Here is a 20,735-nt window from a genome sequence, read left to right on the forward strand (position 1 = left end):
CTCAAGGGGACCAGGACTTACGTGGACCAGGTTTCTACTATAATAATAATCCCTACCACCCAGGCCCACTTATCTAACAGGTACCATGGCACGTACCCTGGGTAACTTATCCACGTAATCCTCAGAACAATCCTAGGAAGCAGGTACTTTCGTTCTCCCCATTTTACATTAAAGAAGTGGAGGCCCTAAGAGACTAAGAAACTAATCTAGGATGTAGGTGTGGGCCTGTGTGACTAACGTAGTTAGCCAGTGCACCCTCTACTGGCACCCACCCTTTTCTCCCCACCACTTCCTCCAGCCTGGCCATTGTCTCACAAGCTGGACCCCTCATCTCTCACCTGAGCACCTCCCCCGACTCCTACCCTGACCAACCTGTGTGGATCTCTGGGTCAGGGGGCCCATGTCCGGGGGGTGTCCTACCTATACCCCTTTCTGGGATTCTTGAGCCCTCAACCCCAGAGCTGAAGCTAAGGGATAGGAAATTAAAATCTGGCTTAAGCTAAGGCATTTGTCTGGTGTCAAACCTCTCCACTGCTAATGGACCTTAGGTGAGTGACTTACCTCTCTAAGCCTCAATTTCCTCATCTGGAAAATCAGATGAGACCTGTTATGCTACATGCAAGAATCCTGTAAGCACTGAAGTGGAAAAGCCTCATGCCTGGAATAAAGCAGGAAGTCAAATATTCCTTTCCTTTATTCCCAGGAGTTCTGAAGATCTCAGCTTGAAGTGGTATTCACATACATGTGTGTGAGGTACATGTGTGTATTCCAGCAGTTAATTTCCCAGATGCGCCTTTGACACTGGTATTCAGGCTATCTGTCCACCCTGGAAACCCTCTGCTTAACAAGGGAGAGTCAGAGACTTGGGCGTCCTTTTCCTGCCGGCCCTCTGCTCACGAGCCCACAAAATCAAGTCATTGAATTCAGTGTATTTACTGCCACTCAGCAGGGTGAGAGCCTGCTGGAAGACAGGGTCAGGGCATTGTCCCTGCTCCCCAGGGACCAAATGCCCTAACCAAGAGGGGAACCAGCCTGGATTGCTCTCAGACTTTGCAGATGACGTGATGCAGGGATCCTGAGTGATGGAGGGTGACGCTGGTCCCTGATGGGAGATGGAGGAGGAGGCAGAGCTGAGGGAGAGAAAAGGGTGTAAGGTGGCTCTCGTTCCCTCCCTGGGGACAGCCAGAGGCCCACAGTGGACTCAGAAACCCACTCCAAGCCCACACCGCCCCATCCTTTTCCCTCCTAAAAGACTACCTTCTCAAGCAGTTTCAGGAAGCTGGAATCATAGGAGGAATTTGCCAGAAAGGAGTCCTTCAGCTTCAGTTGCAAAGTCATTCCTGGCCCCAAAAGTACAGCTTAGGACCCAGCTGGCAGGGCTGGATTCCCTCAGAGATGCGGGCACTCCTCCCACTTCATCCCCACCCGAGTTCCCCTTCCAGACCTCTCCGTGTAGGGGTTCCACCCTGAACACCTGGGAGCTCAGGCCTATGGTGCCTCCATCTCTCTTACTCCCCTTCTCAGCCTCTTCTTGCCACGAGGACCCAGGTGGCTAGCCCTCCAGATCTCACCTGTTCCCTGTGAGCTGCCAAGGAGAGTCAGGAAGAGGAAGAGGGACAGTCCAGCCCCCATCGCGGCTACCTGGTTGTTTGCTTCTCAGGCGGACGGAAGAAATGTTGGAAGCTCCGCTAGCCTCTCCTTACCTGGCCCTCCCTTCTGTGCCCCACTCCGTCCTTAGCACAGGTGCGTGTGGGAGATGAGAGGGGGACGCTGGTAACTGGCTTTTCCAGTTCTCTCAAGAAGTGTTCTTTGAGGACCCACGAAAGGGCCATCCACTGGGCTGGGGGGCAAATAGAAGGTGGCCCCGTTTCCTCAATCCCATGCCCCACCTCCCCAGGTCTCGAGGCTTGAGGCAGTGGGTACCCAGTCCCGCAGGGAGGGAAGTTGAGGAGGTGTCCCTCCTGCGGGTGTCTGGGCCCCACCCAAGCCTGGGCCTGTCATTGCCCTTGAGGGATTAATTATTAACTGCAATTAATTTCTATCATCATGCCACCAAAGGGCTCAGGAATGTGCACCCAAAAGGGAGGGGTGGAATACATTAAGCTCTTCCCAAACCCAGGCGCTCTGTCCCCCCAGCCACAGCTGACTTTCTCGGTGAGAAATCTGGGTGACAGGGAACTTTCATTTTGAATGTTTTGTTTTAGTTGCTCTGAAACATCCTAGCTATTTAGGTGGAGACACGAGTTTCCTCAAACATCCTCCCATCCACCCCGCCTTGTGCACTCACGCAAAAGGGATCCCCTCAGCCAACACCCTTTCACACAGGCATTGGAATGGCAAACACGAGGACAGATGTGTAGAGGGAGCTTGGAACCCATTGTGTTTACCCTCTTTCTTTAAAAGCTAGGAAACGAAGGCCCAGAGAGACTTATTGACTTATTAAAGTCACACAGCAAGTCAGGAGCAGAGAGGTTAGAACCCATCCGTCATGATGCCAGACACAGAATAAGCACAGCAGACTGAAGCACCAGTCACGTAAACCCTCTAGAGCATACAAAGACACATGCCTCTTATCTTATTAACTGCCTCCCTAAGTATCTACAACCCACTCCTAAAAAACCCAGTGGGCCCCAGCACAGAGGGATGGAAGCAGAGAAGGCAGAGTCAGGGAGAAAAGGCAAAAGCAAGACCAGGGAAATGGAGAGGCGGAGGGAGACACTGTCGATAACATAAATATAAATAAAGTGCAATCCAGGGACTCCCAGACTCGCACTGGAGAGCAGGAAGACCAGAGCGGGAAGAATTGATGGACAAAAAGATCAGCAGACCTAGCAGATACGAGCAGAGGGTAGAAAGTGGGAAGACAGCTGCTTTCCGGCATCTGAGTCTGCATAGGAGGAGGGTGGGAGCATCCCTATATCTTTCCCAACTGGCGCCCTCTTTCCATATAATCAGAGCTGAGGCTGTCCCATGCCAGGCACATTAGAAACATTATTTCCTTTAATGCTTTAATTATGGCCTCTGAAGTAGATGCGTTACCCCAGTTTTAGGGGTGAAGAAACAAGGACTTAGGCCACGTGACTTGCCCAAGACCCCACTGCTTGGAAGTGGTGGATTCAGAGCTGGGTTCTGACCTTCTTCACTGCACTGTCCCTGAACACGATGCTTGTCATGCCTGGTGACCCTCTTCTCCTGTCACTCCTCCTCTGCCAAAGGAATGGAAAGCTCTGTGGGCTGCAGCCATCTGGACGAGAAATGGCCCAGGTGTTCACCCTCCTCCCCTGCCCTGGGTTCTCCTAAGGGTCTGATGCAGTCCCCAGGCGGTGACGCTCTCCACCCCCACCCAGCTCCCAATTCCTGCTTCCCCGAGGGACCTATGTATTCTCACCCCCAGTGGTTGTACTTTTAGAAACAAGGGGAGGATTTGGGGATAGGATGCCTGGATCTCTTCCCTTAGATGGGAGTCTGGGCTGGGGACCAACTCGGGTCTGGGGGAGAGATCCCTAATCTGGAAACAGCCTGAGAGCCCAGTAGGGGAATCCTCAGGCTCTTACTCACTCTTCCCCTTGCCCAGTGCTTCCTGGGATCAGACTGGAACAGATCAATCCTCTGGGACAGCTTGGTGACCTCTCCCTGGGGATGGAGATCCTGGTGTTGATGGAGGCCAAGGCACACCTGACTCTCTCGAGACTTGTAATAAGGCCTCAAAGCCTTTAAAGAGCCAGGGAGACAGTCCTGGAAACACACACCAGCTGACACCATGGACACCACACTGGTGCTGCTCTTGGGCCTGCAGGCTTTGGCTGGATACGGTGAGCACTGGAGCTCTGACTTGAGGCCTTGTGGTCAAGATGTGGACACTGGACCCAGAGAGATGGCCAGCTCTTCTGACACCATCTTATCATGTTCTTCTTCCAACAGCTCAGCTGACCCCATTGGGGATCTCTACTGTAGCTGAAGGCATACCCCCTGCCTCTGGGGATATCTCTGTAGGTCTCCCCACCATCTCTGCAGATCTCCCCACCATCTCAGCGAGTTTCCCAACAGTTTCTCCAGCCTCTGGGGTGCTGCCCAGTAGTCCTCAGACTTTATCTCCGACAGTTCCTGGGAGCACTTCAGGAGCAGTGTCAATGTTGCCAAGTGATATTTCTGTTGCTCAATCTGTCTCTGAAGGACTCCTTAGCTTGGCCCATAGCTCTGGGTGGGGGGCTTCCGGTTCTCTGCCACGAGTAAGATATGAGTTCCCTGGAAACTCACTGAAGCAGTGCACTGGCCTTGGTGGCTATACAAAGGCCCTCTTTCTGCTTTTCAACTTGTCAACTTTTTCTCTTATAGTGTCTTTTGTATCCTGCCTGACATTTTTTTTTTTTTTTTGCCTACTTTGAGGTCATGAAAATATTCTCCTATTCTTTCTTCCGGAAGCTTTATTCCTTTAGCTTTCAAACGTAAGCCTATGGTGTATCTCAGCTTAATTTCTGTGTATGGAGTGAGGTAGGGGTCAAGTTTCCTTTTTTCCCCTTACAGATAACCAGTTGCTCCAGGACTATTTATTCCAAAGACCCCCCTTCTTTCTCCACCATAGAATTGTGTGAATCTATCAAAAATGAAGTCACCAGGTACATGTTGAGTTGTTTCTGGACTCTCTTCTGTCTATTCTTACTCCAGGGCTGCCGTACTTACTGACTGCAGCTTTGCAGCAAGTCTGGAGATCTGGTAGTGTAAGTCTTCCACTTTTGTTTTTCTTTAAGATTGTCCTAGCTATTCTCAATCCTTTCATTTTTATTGACTCAGTTGATCAATTTCTACCAAAATCTTTCCCAGGATTTCAATGGAGAGGACACTGGACATAATTTCTGCTTCTGCTCTCGCTCAGATCTCTTCCAGCCGTTTTTCCCCTCTGCCCTTCTAGGATCTGTTTCCCCACGACAGCCCCTGGAACTGCTTCAACTGTACCTGGGACCTCCACACCCAGTGGGGCTGTGTCAGGAGGCTCCATGACCACCACGGCTAGCACAGCCACTACATCCCCAGGGCTCAGCATCCTGACCAGTAAGGCACTCTTACTTGCACTGGGTCATTGACCTGCAGGCACCTTGGCTCCTGGAGATGAGTGTAGGGACAGGCATTAGTGCCTGCTTTCAACTGTGTTCTGAGTATGTCTGAGGATGTCTCCAATTCTTAAAAGGGTTTCAGTGCCCTCTCAAAGCCTCTGGTCAGACCAGCAGCCAGATGTCTGTTACCTGATTGTTACCTGGTTTTTGACTCCTTTCCCTGTGGCCCGATCTGCCTATCCAGGGCGACAAGCATCCCTTCCAGAGATCCTGTCCTCCTTCCTCCCTCTGTCCCCTTCTCCCTGCCCCTTCAATCCTAGTCTACCCCTCTCACCTTCTCCCGACAGTCTGAAGGCAAGAAATGAGTGGAGAGAAAACCGGACAACAAGCTCTGGCTCCTCTTAGTGACCAGAGTTAGGGTGGGGCAGTGGGGAGGACAGGGCCTCAGAAGAAGGAGAGAGGCCCACCTGGGGACCCTCGCAGAGCAGACATCACAGATGGAGAGAGACACGGACAGTAGAGCCTGCAATATGGAGGAGGGTTCAGAAAAATGGAGAGATGTGGATGTCAGTGAGGAGTTTAGAGACTGAAGGACATGCCCACGGGTGTCAGGGAAGAGTGGCTGGGGCTTGGATTGATGCCCTTTAAAACCCCTCTGGTGAGATTCTGTTCCCAAGATGACAAGACAGAACTCCACAGAGAAACGTGGTCTTAGAATTGCACAGACATCAGCATCACAGAAGGAAAGATGGGAGGTCATGGAGGGCAGTGGAGGTTGGGGGCATTGGGGTCCCACTGGCCTTGGTCACTGTCCCTCTCTGTTCCTCAGGCCTGAAGCCTCAGAGAAGGGGCTCTGTCCCAGACTGGGCCATCGTGTTGATCACTCTCACTGTGGTGACAGCAGTCTTCAGCCTACTGTATGGTATTAAGAAGGTGAGTGAAGCTATGGTCCAAATATGTGGGTCTCTGAGGCCAGCGGGGCTGGGACCTAGTGCCCCAGAACTTCAAGATGAACAGGGGCTTTGGGAAAAGATGACAGCCTGCCACACTTAGGGAGGGACAAGGGGAAAACGGAACCCCAGTCTGGGTGGCTGAGAAGCATTGACCAGGCAGGGATGCGGCCACTGAAGGAGAGGCCGGGGAGCACTGCAGGCTGACCAGCCCCTGGAGGCACTAAATTCAGCTCTAGGCAGTGAAGAATCAACTCCATGAAGTTACAGAACCTGGGTTTTGAATCCTGGCTCTGCCATTATAACTGTGTGATTTTGTTCAAGTTACTCAACCTCTCTGTGCTCCAGATGCCTCATGAATAATAATAATAACTAACACTTGAACAGCACTTATTATATGCCAAGTGCCGCATTTTAGTTCACAGCAGCCCTGTGATATAGGTAATATTATTCCTCTCATTCTACCAATGAGGTAATTGAGTCTTGGATAAAATGAGAAGGATAGTATTCATCTCAGGGCTGTTGGAAGATTAAATGAGTTTATGCATGTAAAGCACTTAGGTGCCTGGCACATAGTAAGTGCTCAGTAAATTAGTCCAATTCATTATTATGATTGTTTTTGCTGGAAGAGGCACTCTGAGAACCTGAGTTATTGAGGGAGGCAGCAGTCCGTGGGGAGAGCTGAGGGCTGGCCAGCAGGTTCCTGGGGCCCTCAGTTAACCCATCCTCTCCATCTCTCATTTCACAGGGCTGCCAGTTCCGGAAGGAGATGAGTGTGGGATGAGGCTGTGGCTCTGTGACCTCTACAGCTGCCACCATGAGGCCACCAGCCAGTGCTACTCTGTCAAGTGAAAGGGTGGGGCCAGGATAGCCACATGCCCCTCTGCCTTTGGCCTCCCTCCTTCCTCTCCTGAATAGACTCATTCAGGACTCAGCCTTCGTACTCACACTAACTGGAGACATTTCCTGTGGGTGGATTTCTGGGGCCACTGGCACCCCGGGTCTCTTCCACCAACAGTGTAAGGGGAAGACCACTGTCAGCCGCTGAGTGAGAGGCTGAGATACCAGTCCTGGCCCTGCCGCCAGCCTGCTGTCTGGTACCTAACCACTCAGATGCAGTTTTCTCTTCTGTAGAAGGAAGCACCGGGGCTGGATGATCTCCAGGGCTCTCCCAGGGCTCACAGAGTCTGGGCAATTGGAACCTTCCTCCCTCACCCTTTCTTCCTGTTCCCATCCTCTTCCCCGCCTATCAGAGAAGCTCCTTGGCTGAGGATACTTTGGGCCCCCCCCCAGGGCACAGGACCAGGGTCCCACTTACCACCTCCTTCTATATGGAGCCCCCTTGGGCTGGCTTCTGACCCTTTCAAGACCCCCAATTCTCTCATCTCGAACAGGTGAGGAACCCTGTTCTTTGATGCCCACTCCAGGTGGGTGGTGGACACAACTCTTGCTAAATAAAACAGCACCCCCTCCACTGGTCTCCCAGCCACTTTTTAATTTGTCCAAGTGCGTGGACTTTGCTGTCAGGCAGGTACCAGCCAGGTCTAGTCTCTGCTGCTTACAAGATGTGTGACCCTGGACAAGTCACTTCCCTGAACTGAGACTGTTTGTTCTTATCTGTAAAGTGAGGCTGATGTTGCTAACCTCGTAGGTTACAGCCTCATAGGTACGGTGCTCAGCATGCTGCAGTAGCTGGAACAGCTGACACAGCAGTAGCGGGAAGGGTTGTTTTGTGACCGGCCCCTCAGCCTCTAGCTCAGACACAGCAAGCTCTACTGACACTAAGAGGTCCATGTGAGCTTCCACCTACCTCCAGGTTCCTCCACCCAAGATGCCTGTGTCCTCCGGAGGAAGCTGTGCCTAAAAGAGAAGGAGACGTTTATCTACACAACAAAAACAGAGATTCTCAGCCTCTGGTACCGGTGGCATGTTGGGCTGGAGAGTTCTTTGTTGTGGGGCTGTCCTGTGCATTATGGGATGGCCAGCAGCACCTCTGGCCTCTACCCACTAGGTGCCAGGACAAACCCCCTCCCCCAGTTGTGACAAGAATGTCTCTGGACTTTGCTAAATGTCCCCTGGGGGGCTAAGTTGCCCCTCCCTATTGAGAACCACTCTTCTAGAGGCCTGCATCCCTGGGGGAAATGGTGGGGTAGCAGATTAGTGGAAAAGGGGGTAGTCAGTTACTTCTGAGTCCAGACGGAGTGGCAGGGGAGGGCCGGCCTCTGCCTCAGTTTCCCCATCCTGCAGGATGCATGGCTCTGGAGGCAGGCTGCCTGTTTCTGAGTAGTCGCTCTTTGGCCTGACTCCAGGAAGCCTCATTAATCTCTCATTAATGGCATTAATGAGCAGTTGGCCTCTCCTCTTCCTACCCATTCCAACTCTGCCTCAGGCTTAGGGACCAGTCACATCAAGTAATGAGAGGAATTCACAAATTCAGTCCTCTTGTCCTCCCGTGGAACCCCGCAGCCCCGAGGTCCTGGCCTCCTGCCCTCTAGGTCCAGCCCTCTCCACCCCCTCTGCTGGCTCCACTTCCCCCAAAGAGGCAGAAGCCAGCCCTGGCTTCCACTCCTTTCAGCCAAGTCAACATTACTGATGTCTCCTGGGAGCCAGGCCCCATCCCAGGTGCTGGAGACACGGCAGTAATCAAGGCAAAGACTTCCCCTGAGGGATGCTTACATTCCAGTACAGGAGACCCAAAGGGAACAAATTAAGTGAGTGATGGGGGTGGTGACTTAGACCCCTGGACCCACAGCTGTCTCTCTCCTTACAGCCCCTGGTAGTTTGTCCTCCCTCCTACTCCAGCTCCAGGCACTATCACTCAGCAGCCCAGTGTATAAATTTTGACAATCTCTGAGCAAATGCTTGCTTTGGGCAAGGAATCAGGAAGAAGGGGACAGTGGAGACTCCAGGAAGATCCTGGAAATGAGATGTCTGCATTTCTGTTTGGGGGTGGATGGGGCTTGGAGACAAAGAGATAGCACTGGGCTGAGATGAGGAGGGAAAGTGGGGAGGGGAGGCAGAGCCCCTGTCAGCTGAGCATCTCTGCCAAAGATCTCAGCTTCATTGCCTCTGGGTAACCTGGACCTGCCTGCATCCCTGGTGAGGCAGGTGATGTCAATCTCTGGGGTTCTGCATCTGCCTTGTCTCATCTCTGCCGTTGCCCCACTGTCCCCACTTCTTGTTGGGTCGTCTCTGGACATCTGGAAGCACCCGTCTGCAGCAGTGAGCCAAGTGAGGGCTTTCCACCGGTGTCAAGGGAGGGCTTTCCCCCTTCTCTGCTCCTATACTCTTTCACCTGATACTGACAGATAGCTCCACCCAGGGCAAAAAGAGTGACCATGTGTGAGTAAGGGGTGTGGAGAGCTGTGCTGATGTAAGACAGGCGAGGTGTGCAGCTGGAGAGGAACCAGAATTTGAGTCTCCTCCCAGAACCCAGCTTCCAACCGTCCCCCCACCACCCAACTCCAGCCAGAACTCAGTCCTTCTAGAACCCGTCATCTGCCAGCAACCTACCCAGAGCCCCTCACCCAACCCCACTCCCTCCACTGGGGCTGGGGAAGGAGCCTGCCCCCTCCCAGTTTTCTTTCCCTGCCCCCAGACCCCACCCCTTCAGTAGGCACCCACGCTCCTCACTCCGTGACGAAGCAGCCTCGGTCTCGTGTTATCAGGGCACCCCTGCGGGATGGGGTGGTTCCATTTGTTTAAGATTCAGGCCAGAGGGGCCCCAGCCCCATGACGTCAAACCTGGGCCTATATAAGCTGAGGGGACCCCAGCCCACAGCCTCAAGCAGCCATCCAGCTCCATCATGGCCCAGCTCGCCCACTGTCTCCGTTCCATCTTTGTCCTCCAGTGCTGCTTTCTCCTTTTTCTCTTTCTGGAGGCAGGTAAGATGCTCTCAGAGGCGAAGGGGTCACTATCACACAGGGGGATAGAAGGCAGAGGGGAGTTGTATCTTATCACTCATGGGGTTGATGGCCAATCATAGAAATGAACAGCAGGTGAATGTGTGGTGGGAAGTGGGGTGGGTACGGAGCTGCCGCGTTTGGTTGTCTAGGGTGTTCACTGCTCAAGTTTGCTGGCTAAGGGGCATGTCAGAGGTGAAATACAGCCTATGCTCTGCTCCTGAAGACATGGCCTGCAAGGCTGCAGCCACCAAAGAAGGGGCTTCTGCTAGTCTGGATATAGACACCGTTTGGGCTAGTAGTCTGGGGTGGGCAGCAGCAAGGACCTGACACTCCCAGAGCACCTGCTATGTGCAAGGAATTCACAGATGCTTGAGATACTTCATTTCACGTCATGTCCTCAAATCCCCTGGGGTGGTTAATAATAATCCCATCTTCAAAGAGGAGAGTGAGAGTCAGAGATGTAAAGGGGCTTGTCCAAAGTCACGGTGGCAAACAGGGATTCTGCCACACCATCCCCGCCACCGCCCTCAGAGGCATAGGGTGCATTTCTTTCCCAAGAGCCCTATTCCGTGCTGACTGTGGGTGCTAACCCACGTAACTCGTCTGGGCTTCTGCAAAACGGGAAGGATGCTGCCTGGCTGACGCCAACGGTTGCAGCTTCCTAAGTGTTTACTACGCACCAGGCATTGTTCCATGTTTGCTTATTTAATCCTCACAGTTACTTGATAAGGTGTGTGTGGTTTGTCCCCATTTTACAGTTGGGAAACATGCCAGGGCTTAGGTGAGAAAGTAAATATGGAAAAGTTTAATGAGCAAAACAGACCCTCCAAGATAAAGTGAAATTGCCAAATTAGTTCACTTAGTGAAGAGACATTTCTGCGGCTGAGCCCAGGGAGTGGAGGTGCCCAAACACAGGGGCAGTTTGGAGGGGCCTGGGCGAATCGGAGGAGGGTCTTCACAAGGGAGATGCTTGGCAAAAGTAGATTCAGAGAGTCTCTCTGAGTACTGCATGGGCTTATCCATGGTAATGGCACTGATGACCCCAAACCAGGGCTGGGAAAGTTGTGAATCTGAATGCTCCAGGCAGTATTGGGGGTGGGGCAGGTGGCAGCTTTTCCTTCCCATAGTGTTTGACCAAGGGTGATGTTACAGGATTTCTCCTCCCCTGAGCTCAGGGGGAACTGGGTGGGTGGCCTGGGCAGACGGCAGACAGCAGGGACAGGGCTGAGGAAGCTCTGAGCTGTCTCCGCTGGGTCTCAGCAGTGCCTTGATTTGATGCTCTTCCTCCCACCTGGAGGTCTGGGGACAGAGGCACCAGAGCCGTTCTCAGCCACCCACTCTCCAGTCTCACCCAACTTCTCTTCCTCTACTGGCCAGGCTGATTGTCCCACCTGTTGCTCTCCACCCCCTCCTGTTGGTGCTGCTGCCCAGGACGCAGAACCTGTAGGGGGCAGAAGGGAATGCGTCCTAAATCAACTCACACACATTTCCCCCGTCCTTTTTCTTCTCACATTCACTTTTGAGGGCGATTTATTCTAGGGTACGTGACAGGCACAGGGTGGACTTGAAATCTGAATTCGAGTGCAGGACACTCTAGGCTCTGTGGGTGTGGTCTGGGAGATGGCACGCTAGAGCTTGGCTAGCCGGGATGGAGGGGACAGGTAGGGAGGGCAAGAGCCTCTGGTCTTGCTCAGATCTTACAGAGAAGAGCAAAAAGGTGATGGGTGAGGAGGGTTTGAGGCTGAGGTGGGGTTGGGATGGGCACAGGGTGGAACTGGAGTGTGAATCAGGGCTGGGCGATGACCGTGTCCAGCAGAGAGTGAGGTCAGGGCAGAGAGGGAAGAGTGACGAGCAGAATGGATGGAGACCTTTAGCTCACAGTTCTGGGGTATGTCCTGCCATTTGTCCATAGGGTCAGCCAACCCCAGATGCAGATCATGAGACCCTAGAACCCCAGGGGCTGCATCACACAGCCACGGAACCATAGGAGCAGAACCTAGATTAAATCATCGCTGAGGAAAGCACAGTTGGGGCTGGGGTCCTGAAGAGAATCTGAAAAGGACATTTGCCTACAGTTCTGTCATAATTTCTACCACAAAAATAATACATGCTCATTCCAGAAACTGGAAAATAGAAAAAAAATTAGAAAGAAAAATCAAATCTCTCCTAATCAGAGCTCCTAATCAGCTCTCCTAATCAGGCAACCATTTGAGTATATTTCTTTTTAGTCTTTTGACTCTGTCTGTGTTTTAGGTCACATATTGAACTTACACTGTATGGACATTTTAGCAAGCATTTACCCGCATTATTGCAAATGGAGTAAGCCATTTTTGAAGGGCAGGACACCGAGAAACACCAGAAATGCTCTTTTAAAGTGAGACTGCTCTGACAGAGACCCCAAGGCACAAGTCACTTAGCAGGATGTCCATCTTCTTTTCAAATGAGTGAATAAAGCAGATTGAACAGGCCTTTGGAATTGTATATAGTTTCGATGTTGTGAGGTTTGTTTCCATTCTTTTATCCAGGCTAGGCATCCACCTCCAGTGTCTTATGCTAAAACCAGATTTTCTTCTCTGCCAAAAAGTGACCAAAAAGGTTTTTTTCAGACCGTTGTTGTAGTTAGGGGAATGAACAGCTCATGGTGAGAATTTCCTAGGAAAATAAAGTTGCTACCAATAGTAGGTCTCCTGGGGAGAGAGATGGTCCTCTCATCCTGGGAGTTTAGTCACTGACTTGCTTCATAGCTCAGGGCCAAGGACTCCTTGAGTTTTGACTCCAGATTTTCTAATTGATGGATCCACAACCATGTGATGCAGATCTAGAATTCCAAGATCTAGTTATCTGAGTCTAATTATTGACTGTGTGACTCCTATGGTTAAATAACAACCAATAGCCCAAAACCGGTGGGTTAGAAACCTTCTTCCAACTTCTTTTCATCTCAGGGACTCAATTACTTAACACAGCAGAAGTTACCCCTTGGTCTTCCAATCTTTGGTGGTCACAGTTATGTTTGATTTTACTTAATGTACATAACAAAAAGTTGTTGGCATGGCTTCTGAAGAGTTTTCACCAGTCTTAAAATATTCTCTCTCATTCATCCATTCAACAAATATTTATGAAGTGGCTCCTATGGACCAGACATTCTGCACTGGAGACATAGCGATGAATAAAACACACTTGACCTATAGAATGTATAGTGTGGTCTTAACCAGTAAAAACCTGGCCCTGGGAGCCCGGAATGTGTGTTCCAAATTCTGGCTCAACCTCTTACTTGCTGAGTGTCTTTGGGGAGATTATGTAACCTCTCTGAACCTTGTTTCCTCGTCTATAAAAAGGGGAGACTAACAAATAGTTCTCAACCTCAAAGGGGTGTTGTGAAAAGTAAATGAGTTAATACACATCCTCCTCCTGAGGACCTGTTTATCTCACAGTGAGTGTTCCAGAAAGGTCAGCCATGGTTGTGGCTGTGGGATTGTGTGCAAGTCACCATTTCTCCATGAAACTCAAGTTTCTTGGCTATAAAATAGGGAAGTTGACAGCTTCTAAAGTACCTCACGGGGAGCTGGGAAGTCAGTACCCCGAGAGGACAATCCAGAAAGAGGAAAACTGTGGGGCAACCCAGTCTAGCATCTGACCCAGAGAAGGGGCCCAAGAAGTGATGGCCCTTGTCGGTACTGCTGCCAAGGGAATCAGAGAATGGAACTGGCCCGATGAAGTGAGGACCTGGCAGTTCAGCCCTCCTCTTTCTCCCCAACCTCGAATCCCATGAGAGACTTGGGCTTCTCTCCCACCCTCACCCTCTTCTCATCCCACTTGTGTTTCTTTCAAGGACTGAGTTCCACAACCCTCAACCCTCCCTGTCAGCAGGGAAGTGGGCATATCATGGTTTCCTGGGATTGGGAGTGTGTTCGGGTGCTGGTTGCCACCTTGAGCTAACAGAGACTGGAAATCTCAGTCCTATAACCCCACTGTCTCTCTCTCACTCTCCGGTGATCTCCTGGCTTGCACTCTCTGGGCTAGATATCAGAGACACCTCCTCTGTCCCCACTGGTTGTTCTTCCATGGACTTACAGCCAATATCTGTTCATCGATAGGAGTGTTCCCCTCACACCCTGTCCTTAAACACAGCCAGTCCCTCCCATAATGCAGCTTCCCCACTCACGCCTCCCAGGACTCCCAGGTAGATATCTTTCTTTCAGAAAGGCCACCTTCTTCTATCCCGGACGGCTTCGGGTGCGTGAAGAGGGGGAGCCAGTGGGGAACCATAAGGGCTGAATCATCTCATCTGCTTCCCTGAATCCGGACCAACTTTAATCACCAAAATGAAAGTTTCCCATCCCCTCCTCCACCCCTCCTCATATCCTCTCACTGGTTCCCTGTGCCTACTTACTAATCCCAGTGGGAAGTGTTGCCAGAGGTCTTAACCTCAGTCTCTCACACAGTTACATCTGGGATGGAGCTGGAATATTATGGAAAGATGGAGATTCTCATATTTATTCCCTTGCCTCTCAGCTCTGCCATGGAAAAGGCAACTCCATTCCATAAGTATATAAACCCTAAGGGAGCACTTGCAAAGCAAAATGCCAGTCAATGTGTACTATTCAAATCCTACAATTTGGTCTGAATTACTATGCTGTACACCAGAAACGAACACAGCATTGTAAATCGATGATACTTCAATTAAAAAAAAATCTTACAATGTGGTAAGCCGGACAGGAGGTAGAAGTTGACAAGCACACAAACAACTGTAAGGTCAAGTTGAAGGTAGCAGGAAAGAGTAACTAACAAAGAATTTTTTTTGAGCACTGAGATGAAGCTGGATCTTATCAGCTTGGAAAGATCAGGAAAGATGCCATAAAGGTAGAAAGATCTGAAATTGAGAACTGAAGAGTAGAGATGGAGAGGAGAGGGGTGGCATTCTTGCTGAAAGCACAGCCTGAACAAAGGTCCAGGGACTGGAGGTGAGAATGGGGATTAGATATCACAGTATTCTGAACAGACTGGCTGGGGAGACACACCTTGGGTAATAAGGGACCCCTAGAGATGAAGTGAGAAGGGAAGTAGGGAAGAGGATGGAGAAAGTTTCTTATTCGCTTCTCTCCCTTCACAAGTGTTATCGCACTTCAAACATCTCGGCAAACTCCTGAATTACCACCATCCATTCATTTGTTCCTTCCAACTCCAGGCTATTCTGACGGAATATCTTCAGGAACCAGCTCTCCAGAACTCCCTAAAGCTACACAATCCAGTAAGCCAAAACACCAATGCAATACCACACCCCATCGCCAGGCTAAAGATAACTCCATAAACTCTGTAACTCATCCTGAAGCACCTCTGACTTCTGAACAAAATGCCAGCAATCAAGAAGGAGGCCTAAGTAACTGGAATGAACGCACAATCACTAGCACAGGTACGAGATCTGTTGAAAAACTGGCAGCCACAACACGCAACAGCAAGACAACTTGTCGTAAGCGCACAACAATCAGAGGAGAAACAAGTAACAAGTACTCAACAGAGCCCACGGGACATGGAGAAAAGACCACATCAGGCCACAAGAGGACCACAGGCGCCTCGGCAGAGCCCACGGGACACGGAGGAAAGACCACACCAGGCCACGAGAGGACCACAGGCGCCTCGGCAGAACCCAAGGGACACGGAGGAAAGACCACGCCAGGCCACGAGAGGACCACAGACGCCTCGGCAGAACCCACGGGACACGGAGGAAAGACCACGCCAGGCCACGAGAGGACCACAGGCGCCTCGGCAGAACCCACGGGACACGGAGGAAAGACCACGCCAGGCCACGAGAGGACCACAGGCGCCTCGGCAGAATCCACGGGACACGGAGGAAAGACCACGCCAGGCCACGAGAGGACCACAGGCGCCTCGGCAGAGCCCACGGGACACGGAGGAAAGACCACGCCAGGCCACAAGAGGACCACAGGCGCCTCGGCAGAGCCCACGGGACACGGAGGAAAGACCACGCCAGGCCACGAGAGGACCACAGACGCCTCGGCAGAGCCCACGGGACACGGAGGAAAGACCACGCCAGGCCACGAGAGGACCACAGACGCCTCGGCAGAGCCCACGGGACACGGAGGAAAGACCACACCAGGCCACGAGAGGACCAAAGACGCCTCGGCAGAGCCCACGGGACACGGAGGAAAGACCACACCAGGCCACGAGAGGACCACAGGTGCCTTGGCAGAACCCACGGAACATGGAGGAAATAACACATCAGGCCACAAGAGGACCACAGGAGCCCCTTCCATCACATCAGAAGCCCCTAGCAGCAAGAGCCAACCACACCAGAATGGCTCACAAGATCACTATCCTGGAGAGACGAGGGAGAATGATTCCTTCCCTGCATGGGCCATAGTTGTTGTGGTCCTGTTGAGTGTGATTCTCCTCCTGGTATTCATTGGCCTGATCTTCTTGGTAAGGGAGAGTTATGCCCCAGGGGAGTGAACCCATGGGATAGGGAGTTGAAAAGTTATGGACCAGCACTAGAGGGAATAATGAGTCTAGGAAAAGACATATGGTTTGTGGGATGGTAATAGAGGGGCTGTGGTGGTGGAAACTATTAGGGGAGAAAATAGATGTGTGGGACATGAAAAGTGCAATTAGGAAGCAAGTTGTAGCTGAGAGAAAAAGGTATAAAGTAGGGAAAATTTGAAGGTTAGAGATAGAGTCTAGGGTGTGAGAATAGGGGATATTAGGATAAGGAAAATAAGACAGAAGAAGAAATTGCAGATAAAGTTTGGGACTCAGTGTATTGGATCTGGGGCTGGAATAAGGATCAAGGTTTGGATGGAATCTTGGGGAAGCAGCAAGCCAAAGTTCCCAGGGTCAGGGAGAAGAGAATCAAAGGACCTGAGATGGGTGTTGAGGAAAGCAAACAGCATGGCAGATGGTACTCATTCCTCTTTTCTCCTCCCACAGTTCTGCTCTTTGAGGGGAACACACAATGCACAGATCCAGAACACTAAGGACAATGACCCAGAGTATTATGGCGGCCACAATTCCTACCCAGTCCACTTGATGGAGCAGCAGACTCTTGGAAAGACCCCTTCCCCACGATGATCCTTCAGAAATCGCCCACCCTCAGCTCTTCCATGCCCTATCTCTTTCCTAGATGGAAGATTAGACCCACAATTCCTATTTCCTTGACTCCAGGAAGGGCAAAGTACTGACAGTTAACACATTAACCCTTCAACTGCTGTGTTCTTATTGAAACTGGTCAAGGGATGAAGGGATAAGCAAAAAGTATGTGTGTTTGGAGTATAAAAAAAGAAAGAATGAGTAATACAAGCAAGTATTCTCTGTAGAAGATGATGATCTGAAAATGAAAAGATGTCTGATAGATACATGAGGTGGGGACAAATACAGGACTCTGAGTCCTGTGAGGGGTGGTGCAGTGAAGGGAATTTGGGGAGCCTTAGAAAGCAATGCCCCAGGCCTGACTGAATCAGGATTATGGGCAGGGGGAGATGGAAGACAGAGCCCCTGGGTTTCAGGACCAACCTATATTATCTCCATCTACCATCACTTAGAGTTTGTGTGTAAACAGGCTTATCTCTGAGTTTCCAGTGCCCCTTACTTTTTTTTTTTTCTGTTTTTTTAAAGCAATTTTATTGTGCTATAATTCCTGTACAATAAACTACATATATTTCAAATGTACAATTTGATGACTTTTGATAGATGTATACACCTATGAAACCACCGCCACAATCAAGATACCTAAAATTTCCATCACTCCCCAAGAGGTGCAAATTTCGAACCCCCAATTTATCCCTTCCTATCCCCTTTAGTGACTTTTTTTTTTTTTTAAATAGGATCCAAGGAGAAAAGATTTATTTTCCTTTCCACCCTCTCCAATCCCAGGAGAATTCCAGAAAAGATCATAAATATCTCTCACCCAGATGGCTCTTCCCTCTTCCTCCTGAATCCCTTAGTTTTTCTAAATGTCTACCGTGGGCTTCCTGTGGGTTTGACTTGTGGGTGGTGGGTGGGCACGCAGGGAGGGATTTTTGTTGGCCTGCAGTCTCATGCATAGATCCCCATCCCAGACCTTCCCTGAGGGTTACTTCCCACGCATCATTTATTTTCCTGTCTCTTCCTCCAAAGCCCCAAAGTCTTGGCTTTTTCCTGTAGGAGTCTTCTCTACTGCCCCTGTCCTCTCTCCTCATGCCTTCATCCCAGATTCTGATTTTTTTCCCCGGAGACATTTCATCTGTACGTTTTCTGGATTTTCTCTCCAATTTATTAAAGCCCTTTCACCTACTACTGGTTGGGTAGAGGGAAAAGGGAGAATCAACTGATGACAGATAGCTTCTTTCTATCTATTGGTCTTTTTATAATAAAGTATACACTATTTACAAAGTAAAGCATCATTAGAAGAGCCAGCCTGAGTTCATGCTGGGCTCATTTGCATGGTGACCCAATGAGGAGGAAATGTGTTAATTTCTAAGCACCTTTTATATATTTTGTTGAGGAGGATAAGACATAGCTCCCATCTGAGACACAGAGACAGGAGAATTAAATAATTCAGTAAGAGTTTTCACAAGGCAGTACCACATAGTATAAAACCAGACTCTAAAGAATTAAGCCCAATATCTACGGGCATCTGCCATATCACATTTCACGGTAGGACACCAGCCCTGCTTCAGGGCCCAGGTGTCAGTCTCAGCAGGACCACTGCCGATCATCCACGTAGCCTCAGCTGTCACTCTGACCAGAGGAGGGTGGCATCAGCGTCTTCACTAATCGGGAAGGCACCCTAGTTTTCCACAGGCCTTCCAACCTTAACTCCAGCCAGAAGCAACTAGCAGGGCTGCAGGTAGCTATCTGCTACTTTTGACATCTCCATCTGTGGGAAAGCTGGAGGCCCATACTGGACAATAATCCTAATCTGGACACTCTTGTCACTGAATTATCTGCCAGGAGGGCCCTCAGACCAAGAGTCTCTGAATCTCCTACTAGAGATCTACTCTGCCCAGAAAGGAGGCACACAGGTGCCAGTGGGACCTCAGATTTATATCCCTGGAGAGAAAGCCTTGAGGCAGAGAGGGACACCTGGGTTCCGGAAGAGCACTGGAGTGCCATAGGAAAAAGGAGGAGGCCGCCCAGTTTTTAGTTATCTGGGCAGATGGGACTCAGCATGAGGCAGTTGCCAGGACAGGAGTGTCACTCGCCCTGGACAGAAAGCAGATAACCCCCAACCCCAGCCTCTAACCATTGAATTTCCCCAGCCTGAACCCTAATTTAAAAACCTTAATTTAAAAATAACCAAACCAAACCAAAATAACCAGGTTCTACTGTATAGCACAGGGAACTATATTCAATATCTTATAATAACCAGTAATGACAAATAATATGAAAAGGAATATATATACTTATATACATAACGGAAACACTACGCTGTACAACAGAAATTAACACAATGTTGTAAACCTACTACCCTTCAATAAAAATACATACATACATAAATAAAAACCAAAACAAAATAAAGCAAAATATCCAACCCAACCAAGGCCTCAAGGATCAAAATGGAGCACTGGAGCTCAAAGGGTGTGTGTTTGGGGGAGTGGGGAAGGTTCTTCATGTCCTAGATGCAGGTAAATGGGGACCCCACCCCCAACCCCCACAAGGCCACCTCTGACATCACCACTTCATCTTCAATATACTGACCGCTGGTCCAGGGGTTGCAAACTATACTTCATAAGCTAAGTCTTGTCTGCTATCTCTTTTTCCAAATAAAGTCTTATTGGAGCACAGCCACACCTACTTGTGCACATCTACAGCTGCTTTCCAGCTACTTTGCATAATTATGACAGAGACTGTGATCAGATAGCTTAAAAATTTATCATCTGACCCTTTACAGGAAAAGTTCGCCAACCCTTGCTCTAATCTAAGACCAAAACTAATTTTTTTCATACTCCGGCGCTTGCTCTGATTAAGACCACTTCTGCACTTGCCCTCTGCACTCTTGTTGGAACTGTGTCTACCCACTTTGCTCTGAGCCTCCCGCTGCTATTCCAGTGATTGGCGCTGTTCTAGTTTCAGTGTAGCCACTTCTGGTCTAAACACAACCACCTCCACCACCTCTTCTATATTAGGTCCTCCCACCTTGTCTGAGTTTACCCTCTCCTGTCCTTGGGGGCCTGTCTCCTCCACGTGGGTCAGGTTCTTCTACATCTGTTCTGAGCACACTCAGCTCGTCTTTGTTGACCACTATGATTGTGTTCAGTTCTGTCACCTCTGCTCCAAGTCACGATCACTGTCTCACCCATGAATAAACCTGATTCTATCATCTCTTCCTCTGACATCATCCTTACATCCAGTGACTACATCACAAGGCATCAAACTCTATTCCCTTTATCCCAGCCCACTCTCTTCTCTGTGGGTGGCTACCTCCCTGAGTGAATAGTTCTCCCACTTCTGCATCAATCATGGTCACACTTCCTTAATCTTCTGACTCCACCATCAGTGGCACTGTCCATGCATATATGTTACCTCTTCCTTCTAAGATATCCACTTCTATTCAGGGAACCATGGCCTCAGACGAATCACTTCCTACCATCTCTCCTCCCACTGCAAAACCTCTCTTCAAACCTGTAGCACCCCAGGTGTGTTAGATTCAACCCCTCTGCTCTAAGTACCCCTGTCTCCCTGTTAAGTATCTCTACTACAAATGCGTCATATTGTGTGACTTAGTTCCCAGGCACTAGGACCACTGGAACTAGAACAACTACCCCCATCTCTGAGCTCCCGGAATGGACTCCACAGTGCCTGTTACCAGCAGTACAGTCCTTGGGACAGTGCAGAA

At 50.2% G+C, this 20,735-nt stretch overlaps 2 protein-coding genes across 2 annotated transcripts; one reads left to right on the plus strand and one right to left on the minus strand.

Moving 5' to 3' along the window:
- Nucleotides 1-676: 676 nt before the first annotated feature.
- SFTA2 (surfactant associated 2) lies at nt 677-1,993 on the minus strand. The gene is made up of 3 exons (XM_010978159.3): nt 1,572-1,993; nt 1,258-1,340; nt 677-1,130 (listed from the first exon to the last, which is right to left on the minus strand). The coding sequence occupies exons 1-3, from the start codon at nt 1,630-1,632 to the stop codon at nt 1,044-1,046; spliced, it is 231 nt and encodes a 76-aa protein (XP_010976461.3). The 5' UTR covers nt 1,633-1,993; the 3' UTR covers nt 677-1,043.
- Nucleotides 1,994-3,760: 1,767 nt separating this feature from the next.
- LOC135318652 (mucin-like protein 3) lies at nt 3,761-16,990 on the plus strand. The gene is made up of 4 exons (XM_064476624.1): nt 3,761-3,812; nt 5,881-5,984; nt 15,197-16,345; nt 16,850-16,990. The coding sequence occupies exons 1-4, from the start codon at nt 3,761-3,763 to the stop codon at nt 16,988-16,990; spliced, it is 1,446 nt and encodes a 481-aa protein (XP_064332694.1).
- The last annotated feature ends 3,745 nt before the right edge of the window (nt 16,991-20,735 follow it).

Source organism: Camelus dromedarius, chromosome 19, assembly GCF_036321535.1.
Source record: "Camelus dromedarius isolate mCamDro1 chromosome 19, mCamDro1.pat, whole genome shotgun sequence".
NCBI lineage: Eukaryota > Metazoa > Chordata > Mammalia > Artiodactyla > Camelidae > Camelus > Camelus dromedarius.